General features: G+C 44.4%; 2 protein-coding genes across 2 annotated transcripts; one reads left to right on the top strand and one right to left on the bottom strand.

Moving 5' to 3' along the window:
• On the top strand, window positions 1–4636 carry LOC139622551 (early growth response protein 2b-like). The gene is made up of 2 exons (XM_071479917.1): window positions 1–1930; window positions 2066–4636. The coding sequence occupies exons 1-2, from the start codon at window positions 1756–1758 to the stop codon at window positions 3124–3126; spliced, it is 1236 nt and encodes a 411-aa protein (XP_071336018.1). The 5' UTR covers window positions 1–1755; the 3' UTR covers window positions 3127–4636.
• A 1829-nt stretch (window positions 4637–6465) lies between these two features.
• On the bottom strand, window positions 6466–9513 carry adob (2-aminoethanethiol (cysteamine) dioxygenase b). The gene has a single exon (XM_071479919.1). The coding sequence runs from the start codon at window positions 9247–9249 to the stop codon at window positions 8473–8475; it is 777 nt and encodes a 258-aa protein (XP_071336020.1). The 5' UTR covers window positions 9250–9513; the 3' UTR covers window positions 6466–8472.
• Window positions 9514–15670: the final 6157 nt, after the last annotated feature.

The following is a 15670-nucleotide window of genomic DNA, read 5'->3' as shown; positions in this document are numbered from 1 at the left end:
CCCCATCTGCCACAGGGTGGGCGGTTCGCCACACAACGACAATACACACCAACATTTTTGTAGCTGTGGGCGTTCAAAAGACTCGGAGAGCTGCAGTCCTCCTGCTCGCTGCGCTGTGATCCAGCAGAAGGCTTCAGCTTCATCAACTTTCTAATCAGCACATTAATGACTCAAACAGACGCAGTATCACTGTTTGAATATGCTCTGTTTACACTCCACATATCTGGAAGCATTCAGTCTTTCCTGTTAAATCACGAAGAAAAGCAGATGAGCCCCTCTACTGTTGTGACACACGTTTGTATTTTCTGTGGTTTAGGAAGAAAATCCTGCCACAGTTGGTTCAGTGTAGTGAGGCCAGTTCTCACAGCACAGTTTGGCTTTTTGCGCTTCTCCCCATCAGCTACTGAGAGCGAGGACCATGAACCCACGTGTGTTCTTCAACATATGGATCCAAGTGTCTTCACAGTTTTTGAGTTGTTAGCTCTCGTTGTCAACATCAAAACAAACCACATCCACACATCTGAAGACAGAAGAAAACTTTTAATAACTAACCTCTAAGACTGATCCCTGTGGTGTGATGGCTCTGAGGAACTTTAGCTGTTACCTGGTTGGTTGTAAAGATCTTTATTCATCATAAAAGAAAATGCAAAAAATATTTATTTGTTTATTTTTTTTTAGATCCATAGAAAATAGAATTAATGAGAAATTTAGACCTCAAACATCAGATCACACCACTCTACTAAACTCTGTTAAAATGTGGAGGTTTTCCACTTTGTTTTAAATCCGATTATTGATGATGTTAAAGAGCTCAGTTGCTGCTGTAATAAAATCAGGGGGACGCAAGACAACAGAATAATAACTGTGATGGATACAAACTGAAAAAAAAAGTTTTTAAATCTAGATCTGTATCTTTTCAAAGAAGTTACATGTTTGTGTCAGGATGCACATGTATGAAATCCTGAAGCATCAGCAGCTGCATGTTTCTCTCTGCATGTAAGTCTTACATCTTCATCAGAGCCTAAACGCATAAATGCATTTTAAATTTCTCTGATCCCAGCATGAAATGAATGAAATGATTATTCTCTCACTTAATCAGCCTCATCTATCTCAACGGGCCAACAATAGCAAGGAGCCATAATCTGCGCCTGACAAGGCAAGAGAGAAAACAAATGGGTCTGCGGAGTCAGTGTGTGGGCTCATCTGGCACAAAGACAACACAATGTAACACAATTTGCCCGGATACCAGCCATATAAGCAGACAGATCCTCACCGGAGGACCCATTTATGGAGAAGAAAGCTTTCCGGTGTGACCGGAATTCCGAATGATGGAGTTTTGTCTTTTCTTTCTTTACATGAGGCGGGAAGCAGCAAGCGCTGGTGTTTGTGATGGACATTAAAGTGAAATCACCACAAACAGATTAATCGACCAGCTGAGAGTTTTATATTCAATTTAACTTTTACTGTTCATCATTTCCACATGTCGTCACGACCAGCTCCATCAGACCTATTTCTGGAGTTCCCTCTTTTTTCTTTTTTCTTAAAACCCAACTCCATATTTGGTAAATGACGTAACGGGACACCCAGAGATTCCCTTTATAACCATTCTGCACCATCCAGGAGCTATTTACAAGAGATGAGAGGCGGAACAGAAAATGAGGGGAAATATTCATCATGTGTGAGACTCAGTCAGAGGCAGGCAGCAGATTAGACGTAGATGTGTAATTAGTTTAAATCGCCTGCATCTCAAAAGACAGAATGACCGCGAAAATAGTTGATGAGGTTTCTGCGTCTCTCGGCGGGGCTGGAGATAATGTTCCTAAAGATGTGTACGCGGCGGGGGGGGGGCTGTGTGCACACACGTCGGTTGTTTTTAAAGAAGAGGCTGTAGGGGAGGAAGAGCCTGAAGGGAAACCTGATGACAATGAAGTCGGTAAGAATCTGAAGCGGTTTGGGTGAAAGTGAAAAATGCGATTGCACCACGATGATAAAGGTTTGATTTTTCTGTGTAAGCTCAGAAGGTAAAGGTCAGTATATTTAACCGACTGCACCTGTCTACGTGTTTCAGGTAATCTTCTGTTTGACGAGAAGAGCGCACCTGAGCTGCCTCTCCACGGCGACTTGGCGCAGTACGTGGCAACTTTACGCACGCACCCCGTGGCGTTTACCGGCAAGTTCTCGGTGGACTCCAGAGGTGCAGGGGGGCCGTGGACACCGGGGGACGTCATCAACGTGGTCAGCGCTGACATCGCCACCCCGGACCCGGCCACCGTGTCTAGATCGCGTCCAGCATCTCCAGGTATCTACGCAGGAGGAGACGCGGCGGACGCGGGGGACGGCACCATGGCGCACGGCCAGCCGGACATCAGCCACATGTACGCGCCCCCGCACCCTCACCCCCACCCACACCCGGCTCCTTCCTACTCCTGCAGCGGGGACATGTACCAAGACCAGTCGGCAGGGGGCTACCTGGCCACGTCTACCTGCGCCGTGTCCTACCACCCGCCTCCGTCCTACAGCACTGCGCCCAAACCGACTCCTGACGGCGCCGCGCTGCTCTCCATCATGCCTGACTACGGAGGCTTCTACCAGCAGAGCTGCCAGAGAGAGATCCCGACGGCTTTCCCGGAGAGGAAATCCCTCCCGTATCCGCTGGACTCCCTCAGGGTGCCCCCGCCTCTCACACCTCTCAACACCATCAGGAACTTTACGCTTGGTGCGCCCTCGCCGGCCTCTGAAGGTCCGATGGCCGCCGCCTTCCCCAGCCACCAGAACCTGCCTCTCAGGCCCATCTTGAGACCCAGGAAGTACCCGAACCGGCCGAGCAAGACGCCCGTCCACCAGAGGCCGTACCCGTGCCCGGCAGAGAGCTGCGACCGGAGGTTCTCCCGGTCTGACGAGCTGAGCCGGCACCTGCGCATCCACACAGGCCACAAACCCTTCCAGTGCCGCATCTGCATGAGGAACTTCAGCCGCAGTGACCATCTCACCACCCACATCCGTACGCACACCGGGGAGAAACCCTTCTCCTGCGACCAGTGCGGGAGGAAGTTCGCCCGGAGCGACGAGAGGAGGCGGCACATGAAGATCCACCTGCGGCAGAAGGAGAAAAAGTCCTCCGCGTCCTAATCCTGCACCGCGCACGACCCGATGCCACTGAATGTAAACTTTCTCAGTCTGAACATGAGCTGTATGGGCCCCTGCCAACCAACAGGGCCCAGACTTTATCCCATAGATCACTGTTCTCAGAAAAGTGGAAGAAATGTGTTTGGAAGCCATATCTTCAAAATCAGGGAGGAGCAGAACCCCGTATTGTTTTTGGTCAGACCTTCATTATTTATCACATTAATTAACATAATTCCTCACTCATGCGTCAGTGGTCCACAGTTTTAGAGAAGTGTCTCCCACACAATCAAAACTGGAAGTTTAGGTGTTAAATTCAGCGAAATGTAAAGGGATTTTTTTTTTTTTTTTGAATGACTGAATATGACGCAGATGGTGTCAGTGTGCCAGTGCTCTTTAAAACAGAATATGCCCAACTGCTGCAGCTTACTTTAGTGCTCTGTGGCAAGGCATTGTGTGTCTGCAGTCTGTGCTTCATGCTCTCAGGGATTCAATCACTATACAGGCTGCAAAGATGAGACCAAACTTCTGCAGAATGATGCAGGAGGGCTCACTGCTGCTGCTGCTGCTGCTGCTGCTGCTGCTCTGCCTCCAGCTGTGGGCGGGTTGGTTTCAGCTGCAGTTAAAAGAAAAACACACACACTAAGTTACACTGGTATCTGGGGGGATTTTCGGACCCTCACTGTGCTCTCAGTTTCTTTTTTTCCTCCAAACGCATCATTTCAAAACAATTTCAAATGCAGACACAATAATTTATCTCTTTTGGTTTTGCAGTGAGGAAAATGTGATTTAGCATCTTTGACCATCAATATACTGTAAAGTCTAATTTATTCATCATTGCCAGCTGATTTTCTAAGTATGAACTCATTAAAGTTAAAAGACCTTTTGCAGGTTCAGTATTTTGTGCGGCTGCGAGGACTGAATCTCACTAATGAAGTTTATTTTCACACTGCAGGCGTAAAAGGTTGATATGAACATAAACACACGCGTCTCTGCCTGCGACACAATATTTAAATAATACCTTTAAGGACAGGAGGGAGGGTTGTCTGTTTGATGCCAAAATGATGTCACAGTGGCCCCAAGCCATGCTGTGACATCACAAATTTGGGCGGAGCTAAGGTGGGGAAACTCAGTGAAAACTTCATTGGCTTTAGATGCAGCAAAATGAAGCCTTTTTTAAACCTGGTTTTGTATCATATTAGGATTGTATTTCCACACCTGACGGTACTTGTTTGGGGTTTTATGAGACTGTAGCCTGATAATCTGTTAACGTGTGGATAGATTTTTTTATTTTTGGATGTTTGCAGGTGTTCGCACAGACCTGATGATACTTGTAAAGATCTGACCAGCATTTCTACCTGATGAATGTGCGATGAAGAGAGAGAGAGAGAGTCACTGGACAAACAAAAGTTCTGGTTTTGTGTTTTATAATTTTTATGCAAACAAGTCGAGCACTGAAGCTTTTATTCTGCTGGACTGATGCTTCTTGTTGATGCAAATAAATGTTTTGAACAGTTGGCTGTCTGCTGTTGCTGCTCTTTATTTCAGGTCAGTTTAGGACACGTTAAGTTGTTGACAAAACCATTGCAAATACATTTTTATTATATTCTTTTGATCACATCAAATGATCTTCAACAGCAGATGGAGTTTGCACAGTTGTCCTGGAATTTTAAATGTTCAAATTTCCATCTAATCTCATTATTCCCTCTTTTTATGAGCTCTTTAAGGACAAGAAGGAGCTCTTCTTGTCCATGAAATCTGCTGATGCAGATCATGTGATATCATCAAAAGCACAAGAAAAGCTACTAAATGGACCATGAGGTTGAGCTTTTTAAAAAAAATGAACTTTGAAGCTTGAACATCTGCATTCAGGGTTGAAACTATGGGGGCTTGACTTGTACCTCCCGAAAAGAGGTCAAAACAATAGCTATATCCTTCTGAACTTTAATTGTAGATATTACAATATATTTCCCCATATTCATACGTGGCTTTTGCACTGTGATTTCAGAAACCCCTAAAGTGGACCATGCCATTTCTGAACCATGATGCCTGCCTCGCTCCCATTGCTAGCTCAGTCCTTATGTCGTAAAGTAGGTCAAAGCAAGTAGCAGTCGCTAACTATCTAGCTTGTTTAATACAATTTACTTTCTTTGCTTCACAGTTTCTGAATTAGACTGTGGCAAGTATCTACAGATGAATGTTAGCTACTTTAGCCTTAAGTTACAGTTAAGCTAACTAGTGTTAGCTAGTTTCTAACTTTAGCCTTAAGTTACAGTTAAGCTAACTAGTGTTAGCTAGTTTCTAACTTTAGCCTTAAGTTACAGTTAAGCTAACTAGTGTTAGCTAGTTTCTAACTTTAGCCTTAAGTTACAGTTTAGCTGACTAACGTTAGCTAGTTTCTAACTTTAGCCTTAAGTTACAGTTAAGCTAACTAATGTTAGCTAGTTTCTAACTTTAGCCTTAAGTTACAGTTAAGCTAACTAGTGTTAGCTAGTTTCTAACTTTAGCCTTAAGTTACAGTTTAGCTGACTAACGTTAGCTAGTTTCTAACTTTAGCCTTAAGTTACAGTTAAGCTAACTAATGTTAGCTAGTTTCTAACTTTAGCCTTAAGTTACAGTTAAGCTGACTAGTGTTAGCTAGTTTCTAACTTTAGCCTTAAGTTACAGTTAAGCTAACTAGTGTTAGCTAGTTTCTAACTTTAGCCTTAAGTTACAGTTTAGCTGACTAACGTTAGCTAGTTTCTAACTTTAGCCTTAAGTTACAGTTAAGCTAACTAATGTTAGCTAGTTTCTAACTTTAGCCTTAAGTTACAGTTAAGCTGACTAATGTTAGCTACTTTCTAACTTTAGCCTTAAGTTACAGTTTAGCTAACTAATGTTAGCTAGTTTCTAACTTTAGCCTTAAGTTACAGTTTAGCTAACTAACGTTAGCTGGCTGATAGCACGCCCTTTCATCTCCAGTGTTAGCTTGTCGTTTCATTACCAATACAAAATGTCATAAACACTTGTGCTCAGTCATATGCAGTAAAATCTATGTGCGCTCAAAGCTCAGTAATTGTATGAGCAGTGGTGCAAAGTAATTGATATAATAACAATAATGTTATTATAGTAACCATGGCGACTGAGGTAGATGCTGCTCTCAGTACAGTCCGTGTGTTTATTTTTGTAACATTGACAACAAAGGTCTGGTGCACCTGCTGTATCATAGGGGCGCTATTTAAGGAGACAGTCCCATGGGTCGTATCACATCAAAGGGATTAAGCTGCTTTCCTGAACTTTTTTTTTTTTTTTTTTTGTAATTTCACAGACAGCTCATCACAGTTTGAAGCAAAAGAAACAGACGAGTTTAGGCAAAAATAAACAGCATGTTTTATATGAACAAAATCTTCATTACAGGCAAAACACGTGGACACATGGACATAGTTGCCCTTTGGATGTTCATCTAACACGGATTGGGAGAATCTGATTCCAGACCCAGACCTGTACCGTCTACATCCCCACAGTGATGTGTGATCATCACTGCTCAGAGATGGAAATTTTGGAGCGACTCTGGACAAGTTATTTTTTTCCTAATTTGTGATATAAAAGTTATCTGAAATGCATCTGATTCTGTCACACTAAGTAGCTTAATGTTCATGCCACCACTAGTTTCAGAGAAAGCATCATTTGTCAGTAGTGCATAAATAAATGTTTGAATGAACCCTACATCATGAAGCGCAGTGTTACTTTACAGTCAGGTGCTGATTTTAAGTATTTGTTCAGCAGTTTGTTTCGTTTGTATAAACTTTATTATAAACCTAAACATCACATTCACCTTTCATTTCTGATTAAATCAAACCTACAACTGTCACAGAAACATCCTCATGATTCTTATAATGTAATCACACTGACGTTTTGGACACTGTACCCTGATTGATTGGTGAAAAGAACAACTCTGTGCTAAGAGGCTGAATGTAGTGCACCTTTCAAACATTCAGTCAGCAATTTAAATCACAAACACAGTCCTGAGGATCAGACTTTTCTCAGACAAGAAGAAGGCTGCGTACGGTTTGTAGAGTCCTCGTCACGATGCCAGAAAACCTGCAGTTTGTAGATATTTCTCAGTCTTCAAAAGAGACCTGAAGAGTCGCACAGTTTCTCCATCTGACAAGCAAATACCACAAAGCCTGAAGCAGGAAGACGATTTAAAAGACATGGACACGGTCCCTCCGTGGTCCCGGGCGACTTCCACAGAGGCAGCTCAGCTCGGGTCAACTCGGCTTTGACAGATTTGCTTCTAATGTTGCATTCAAGATGCAGTCGGGGGTCTGCAGCAAGCAGATTAGAACTCCAGACTTTATGTTTCAGTGTTTTCATGCAGTGCAGCCTTCGTGCAGCTGATCAGTCAAATAAATATGCTAATTTTAAATAAATATCATGAGCTGTTTACCACTGACAAGTCCCTTCTTTAGACTGAAGGTAATGCAATGTTAAAAGCTGATATTTAGTGTTTAGTGTATCTTGTTTAAAGGCCATTAAAGTTTTGCTGTTGAGGTTTAGAAATCTTGCCCAAATTTCTGTTTTTGATATCTAAACTTGAAGCAACGACTTAGACGAAGAGGCAAAGCAACAAATTCAGACTTCCCGACTTTTCGCGAATGCAGCATTAGCCCCCTGCACATCATCAATTTGTCATTTCTTGGCACTACTCCTGCACAAAATACCTTTCCGGGTCTTATTTTAGCCTCCTGCTCACATCACTCCTAACTCCAATTTTGGTGATTTTAATTTTTTAACCCTTTGAGCTGATTGATGAAAAGATTCTCCCACATGGTCTGAGACATTTTAGAAATCGCTGCCCTCACCAGCAACATGAGAAAATGTAGAATTAAGGAACAAGTATGAATTCATGGAAATGTGATTAAATTCCTTTACACAAACAAGAGAGACTAAGAGCACCAGTGAGAGCAGCATGATGTGGGAGAATTAGTCAATGATCTGTTTCCCTGCCTGTAGAAACTGAGAGGGATCACAAACAGGATGTTAAATGCTGCCTGGGGCACCATTTTTTTCGCTCTAGTGAAATGGAAACTTGAGTTGTTGTTTCACCTTTGCGGCACCATTAACGGCGCCTGGCAGTGACGTCACCCAATGGTTCCGCCTCTGCACAGGAACACCTGTTCTGCAAAGGTACAATCTTGGTCATGAATAAAGCCCAGAGTTGACCCTGGCTTCACACACCCCTGATGAACGGATTAAAGATGTAGTGACCCAACCATGTCCAAGCCCCGGCCCTGTGGCTCCACGGGCTCCATAAACCTCAGACCAGCCGGGAGAAGAAGACATTTAGCGGCTGCAGGTCAGTCAGGGGGATCAGAGGGAGACCTCCGGGCCCGGGTACGGCTCCCCTCCGCACCAGAAATCCGGAGGCTGTGAGATCTCCATGAGCCAGGCCTCCTTCTCCTCCTGCTCCTCCTGCTCCTCCTGAACCTCCGCGTCTGTCAGGACCCTGTAATAGTGACAGTCTCTGCCGTCGTCCGGGTCGTACGGCGGGGCCAGGATGTCCATGAACGCCGTCGGGCCGTCCACGGCGTCGATCTGGTGGAGGTTGTCCCGGTCAGGCGAGAGGACGCAGGGGCCGCTCTCCTCCGTGTACTCCCCGGTGGAGCGGAGCACGGAGCGCCGCAGAGCGCCCATCTGGGCCGCCGGGAGCGGAGGCGCCGCCTGCGTGCCGCCCGCCGGCCGCTCCAGCCTGTCGAAGCAGCTGATCCTGACCTTGCCGTACATGACTTTGAGCACGCCGTGCATCCCCGGGTGGTCGTGCAGAGGGATGGAGGCGCCGCTTTTCAGCAGAAACACCCCCATGCTGAACTGCTCGGTCTCGCAGATGTGCATGTAGGTGACCGGGGGCGCGCCGTGGTGGTACGGGACAGGAGGCGGCACGCCGGGCGAGCTGTCCTCGGCTCTCCGCGGGACGAGCTTCAAGTCCGCCGCCCGCACTTCCGTCATCAGGCTCTTTAGTTTGCTGTGATTCTCCAGGAAAGATTTACCAGCGTCCTCGCCGACCCGAGGCGGGCTCCTGAAGGTGACCACAGCCTGCCGAGCTATCCTCTGAACGATGGAGGTCATGTTGCCGTCACCTGGCTTCATACCGAGGCGGGACGGCGCTGCCGGGCTCCGCGCGTCGCTCCGCGGCGGTGGCTAGTGCGCTAGCGCCGAAGGTCGTCTGTTAGCGTGATGACTCACTCTGCGCACATTCTTCCCCATCGGGTTTTAGGATGGTTGTAGCATGAACTCTTTGAGGCTGATTTCACAAGAAATATGTACGAAAATAAACACAAACGTCGGCCCACTGATGATTTAAATCAGATTTTAAACAATGCGGGGTTGTTTTGGGTAAATATATCCTGGTCTGTGTTATTCTTGGTACACAAGATGAGATGTAAATCTTGCTTTTTATTGTCAGGTGTATATAGTGGCCTGTGGTCTCATAATCCATCCATGAATGATGGGAATGAATAATGAAAAATATTTAAATAGAAATAAATAAATAAATAAAAAAGCGCCTATGTGACAAATTTGAGGTGAAGTTATCTAGCGTTTTCCTGACATCGCGGTCGCCCTAGATGAGGACAGAGTGGGACTTCTTCTCTTTCTGCCTCTCTTCGGTCAGCCTAACACCGCGTTCATTGGCCGTTTGTTTTCGGCTCCTTCACGTGCTCGGTCATTCGTGTTTGTTTGTTTGTTTGTTTGTTTGTTTGTTTTTTGATAACGAGCACGTGGGGATTTGTGTGTAAATAATAACAAAACAAATAAACAACGGCGCGGATCTGAGGAGCTGATTTCCTGTCAGGATCCGCCGCGGTCAGGCTTCTCCACCTCACTACCCCATTTCTGATTAACTGTCAAACACGTCCGCACCGCACGGCGCTTTGCAGTTTACACCTCCTGCATTGTGGGATATGTAGTCAGCGCGGCCATCACTGATGCGTTCAGTCGCACAAAACAAAGCCGAATTCAAACTCTTACAAAATATCGTTGTTATTGTTGTCACGTTGCTTCATAGAATCACTATGCTCTTATTCTGAAACGACGCATTCATTTCAACTTAAACTAACCGCCAAGAAGTCGCACTACAATTCCCAGCATGCCACAGAATATTTAACTTTGAATGATGTTTGACCCCAGTTATTACTCAAACAGCGATAAAATGATAATAATAATGAAAACAGACCAGAAACACATGTACTCTGTGTAATGTACATTCGATGTTCTATTTTAAATTCAAATCCATTCAATATTTGAAAAACATACCTGGATTTAAGTCTTAAAAAAAGGCTGAAAAAGTTTTATAAACACAAAACCTACAGGAAATGCAAATTCATAATATAAAGAGTATGTGTCATGAAGTTACAATCACGTGTCGTGATGTAATAAACAATGATGACTTTGAAAAAATAAATGCATGAACTACATTGTCAGCAACTGCAAATCTTTCACACTTGTAATTTCCACCTCTAATATATAGCAAAAATGTGATATTTCAGACATAGCCTAAGCCTCAGTCTTGTTTTTCCTTAATTTGATACACAAACAGCTCTAAAAACTACAGTACCCATGAACCACAGCAGCTCAAGACAACACATTGTCACTGAAGCTGCTAGCCGCCACAAGTAAAGCGATTCAAGCTGAATTTATCCAACAAATCTGTTAACAAATCACTAACAGCAGATCCTGAAGGCCTCTTACTGGACGGCTCTTACAGCTCTGGGACACTTCTCCTAATGTCAGCATGGACACATGGCTTCATGCCTTTGAAAAGCCTCCAGGATCATCTCTGCAGCGCACCAGACCCCTAAAACAATCCCACCCAGAGGCGGCTGATATCTTTATCCATCACATCTTGAAATGAAACTCAGCTGTTTATCCGTTGTTGCAGTTTCTTTGCCGCTTTGCTGCTGTAACACTGTGAATTTCGCCACTGTGGGACTAATAAAGGCGATCTTATCTTATCTTATCTGTTCTGCTGTCAGAAGGTCATGTGACGGCTTTTCCATCACACTGATCCAGCTGCAGGGTCACTAAAATAAAACACTCATAAAACACAAAACCGTGATTTTTTGCTTCATTGTGAGGGAGAAACACACCGAAGCCTGCACAATATCAACAGTGACTCATGTGTGTGACTCACTTGTTGTGGCATCTGTGTTTGGCATTTCATTATCAAGATGTAGGCAGTTAATTTGGACTGTCTTTCTGCTGGGGAACACCCACCCACACACACACGCTCTCACAAAAAGAGAGATGACAGCCTACTTTATGGAAATCCACCCTGATGGAGACGTTTGTTTGTCGGACTATTAACAGATTTATTGGTGTTTATTGCTGAGGTCGAAGCAGAGAGAAACAGGAAGCAGTGGGAGGGGGCGGACGGTTTGGACCTCGTGTTTTGTTTCCACATCTAAGTGACCACTTCTGATCAGATTTTACGTCCCTCTTCTCGACTGATTCAGCCGGGTTGGGCCACAGAGGATCCACCTGTTGGATCCTTCGTTGCCCAGAAAAAGATGGCTGCATTTGAAGGAACCTTTGAAACAGGAAAAACTTTACTATAGGACATCTTATAATTAAAGTATCTGCAGTAGGGACATTGAGTTGCTAGCCGTTAGCATGAGGCCTAACAAGGGAGTTTGTTGCATGCTGACACTGTTGGTGAGAATCACCCACTTCACGATAAGAACTGCAAACACTGCACCTCCAGGATCTCCTTACTCGTCAAACGCTGCCGCTGGGGACAGTCGGGGGCTGAGGGGCTGAGGACAGACGAGACGCTTCACTGACTCACATAGCATAGTGTCACAAAGTGGTATTACAAGACGGGGTGGGACCGAGCTAGCTGGTTAGCATGCTAATTTCAGTAGGTATGACATCATCACTGAGGCTCCTTCACACACTGTTGATGGTGGCGATTGATATATTTTACTCGTGCACATTACTCAACGTACTTGCATTGTCTATAATCACAACTTATATTTAAAGTTTTGTTTATTAAGTTTGATTTTTTTACATGTTGTAGTGTAGCCTGAGTGATACTTCCTCCCGTCCACTGAGACTTTTAATACCCACTCGTGGTGATGGCGAGGACACAAACAGCCCTGACCACGGAGGTGTCACCTCCTCGCTTCCCTTCAGTTCCACCATCTTGTGGAATTGGTTTGACACCCACCTACTCAAAATGTGACACGGAGGCCTGGTTTGCAGACCAGAAACACTCCCCAGCGTGTTTGCAGTAGCGTGACGTCGCACTTCTCCTGAAGCAACACGTTGTTTTTATTAGTAGGAAGTGAGGGCAGGCTGAAAATAGCCGGCGTGATTCAGAGCTCGAACGCTTTTAGCCCTGATGCTGAGCCAAACTGTGGAAGCCCTGTGTAGGTCGTCCTCCAAATCAAATAAACAGGATGAATTATTATTCTGCAACAGGCTGTCGCTGTCCAGAAAAACTACACACACACACACAAACACAGAGCCTTGTATATTTATAACACAACAGTAAACAGCAGAAACACTGTATGTTGTTGTGTGTTTGTCGTCATGTAAGTCGTGTCCCTGTCACTGAGTCGTGAAGCTGGAGGAGCTGAAACTCTTGGTGGAGAGATGAACAACCCTGTTACAGAATATCTGGCTCTTTGATTAAAAAGCCAAAAATATAAAACTGTGTCTCAAACCGAAAGCAAAAACAAACGAGCCTCGAACACGCAGCTTTCATTTTGTGGTGGGTCTGAGTTTAATTTGTCTCTTTGTAGTTTTTGTGTCTCTTTGTGGTCATTTGAGTCTAACTGGTGTTATTTTGCCTCTTTTTGAGTTTCTTTGTGGTCATTTTTGTGGCTCTTAATTCAATTGTGGTGACTCTTTGGTCAGTTTGAGTCTCCCAGTGGTTGTGTTGTCTTCTGTAGTTGTTTTGTGTGTCTGTGTAGTTTTGTCTCTTTGTACCTGTTTTGTGTGTTCTCGTAGTCATTCTGTCTCTTTGTGGTCGGTTTGAGAGGCTCAGCCTTTGCTTTGTGTCTCATTCGGGTCATCTGCTGTGTTTCTCCTGATAACCGTGGCGCTGTGCCAGGATCACAAAAGCTAAACCAGACTAATATGAGGTTTGCGTGCCGTTGTCCCTCAGACACTTCAACTTGAGTGGATCCAAATGTGTTTTGTGACAGAGGCTTTGGTCCACAGGGTATAGACAGGAAACTGGATCTTGGAGGCTAAAGACTCTCACAGGGAACCTTCACATGCAGCCACTGACACCACATGTAACCCTGAGTTTTACTGCGGAACAAGGCGCAGACGTGCATCAGCATCAGTGGCTTTACTGTGTGATCTGTGCACAAACGAGTAGAAATCCTGCAATAAATCCTGTGAACAGAACAATAACTTATGTTTTAGTTGTCAGATGCATCTACAATCTTCTCCCCTGCTCTCCCAGCGCCTTTTTGGGTAAAATAGTTCTGTAATCTGTGAAGCAACAGCTCAGCTCTGTGTCTCTCTGTTGCCCACCCGGCCTCAGACTGCAGGCTGACAGTCTGCAGATGCTCACACTGATAAGGCTGCTTGACGGTTTCAGAAAACACTCCCCCCCCCCCCACAGATCGTCCAACGTCAAAGCGGCGACTTCACGGCCGGGCGTGTGGACCGTCAGCGTCGTGTGAGCCTCCGCCGTGACGTCAAAGGGTCATGTTGCAGTGTTTACTCTCTCTATGAAAGATCAACACCTAGCCTGCAGTGTTTATTGACACGCTGGGATGCAGTTAGGGACCATAACATAACAAACCATTTAATATTGTGCTGGGGCTTCACAGTTCAGCTCCCAGATATTTCTCCCAATGAACAGATGGTTTATTGAATTAGGGTCAAAAAAAGAAACAAGAAAAAAAACAACATGTTTGCCACAGATCATTTTATTTTGAAATAGACAAGATGGCAAAACTGTGGGCGAAACTCATCAAATCAAGAATTCAATTTTAAACTTCCAGCTGGAGCTGATTGTTCAGTAAGGGTCATCACCTCTGTATTACTAATTATTCACAGTTTTTCTAAAGGTCCTATATTGTATAAAGTGAGACTTCCATGTCTGTTTTTCTGATTATAAAGCAGGTCTAGGTTCTATATTAATACTGTGAAAGTATCAAAGCCTCAGTCCACAGAGAAATGCACACAGCCTGTATTCAGACACTGAGCCTTAAAACCAGCCGTCAGGACTTCTGGAACTTTGTGATGTCACAACAAAGCAGTCGCTGCTCCAAGCCCCGCCCACCTGGACCCACCATCCAGCCTCGCAGGATTTGGTTTCTCCGAGTGTTTACCTGAACTCTGCTATATTTCTATTGGATCACTCAGCAACACCCTGTTGTTACTAGAGCTCCAGAAGAGATGTAAAACTACAGTGAGATGGTTTTCGTCTTCTTAAGGACATGAACACTTTGACATAAAACACAGCAAAAGTGTAAAATATGGGATAAGATTTTTTAAAGAGGTATAAAACACTGGCCTGTGGTGGACAGACGACCCCAACCCGGAGAAAAAGAAGCTTTTTCAGAAAACTGTAAACGAGAGGAAAAGAAAAACTGAGGATGTAGAGTTTTACCACAATAACGTAGGTTTGTATTTTCCCTCGGGCTTTTAGGCTTTAGGAGAATTTGTGCATGAGAAATGATCACCAACGTCTGGGAAGAAAGACAGAAAGGAAAAAACCGTGTTGTCATGGTAATCACTTCCTTGTTCTCTCTCTCTCTCTCTCTCTCTCTCACACACACACACACACATACGGTCAGATTAACTCTGAGGCTCTCTTCCTTCCACCTTCCTCTGTACATCGTACATGTATCCAGTCGCCTTCAAGTACCCATCATGCAAAGCGCACACGCAGCAGCTTTTGCTGATTTTGCTTGTAGCAGCCTCAGAAACCAACCAGCTCTCTAAGACTGACATGAATCGTGCCCCCAGGTTTGCTGTTTGTTAATTATGGGATATTTTGATTAACTACAAATTTAGTTGAGAATATGCCACGCAGTAATATTAATAATAAACAGTGTTATTACTAGGTCTGCACAATTAATGGAAATATAATCGAAATCACGAAATGGCCAAGTGCAATATCCAAATCAAAAAATAAAATCGCAGGAGCTGCAATTTTGATAAAGGTAAAATGTGTCACAACATTGTTGTGCATTGTTGGCGCCATAAGTGATGCCCGGGCCAACAAATCATTCTCCAGATATAAGGGGACATGCTTCTTTGGTACAAGCCTCAACAAAAATCACATCATCATCATCTTTATTAAAATAAAATGTAAAAATGACAATTTCAACTGAAACTGTGACCAACGCATGAGCAGAGAGGATATGTGACATAAGTGACACCAACCAAGATAAAAATGATGCATTTCTCTAGATTAAGTTTAGTCATTTTTAGACATTTTAATGTGGAAAAGTGACATATTATAACTTTAATTTACTGATGTTGGTGACTGCAGGTGGTAACAGCTAAAGACACTGTGGCAGAAAGTAATGCACGTTCACAGGAG

The sequence above is a fragment of the Trachinotus anak genome, unplaced genomic scaffold (genome assembly GCF_046630095.1).
Source record: "Trachinotus anak isolate AG129_WGS33_773 ecotype Australia unplaced genomic scaffold, CSIRO_AGI_Tana_v1 ptg000007l, whole genome shotgun sequence".
Taxonomy (NCBI): Eukaryota; Metazoa; Chordata; class Actinopteri; order Carangiformes; family Carangidae; genus Trachinotus; species Trachinotus anak.
Note: the sequence above shows the minus strand (reverse complement) of the source record. Positions and strands in the feature narration are given on the sequence as shown.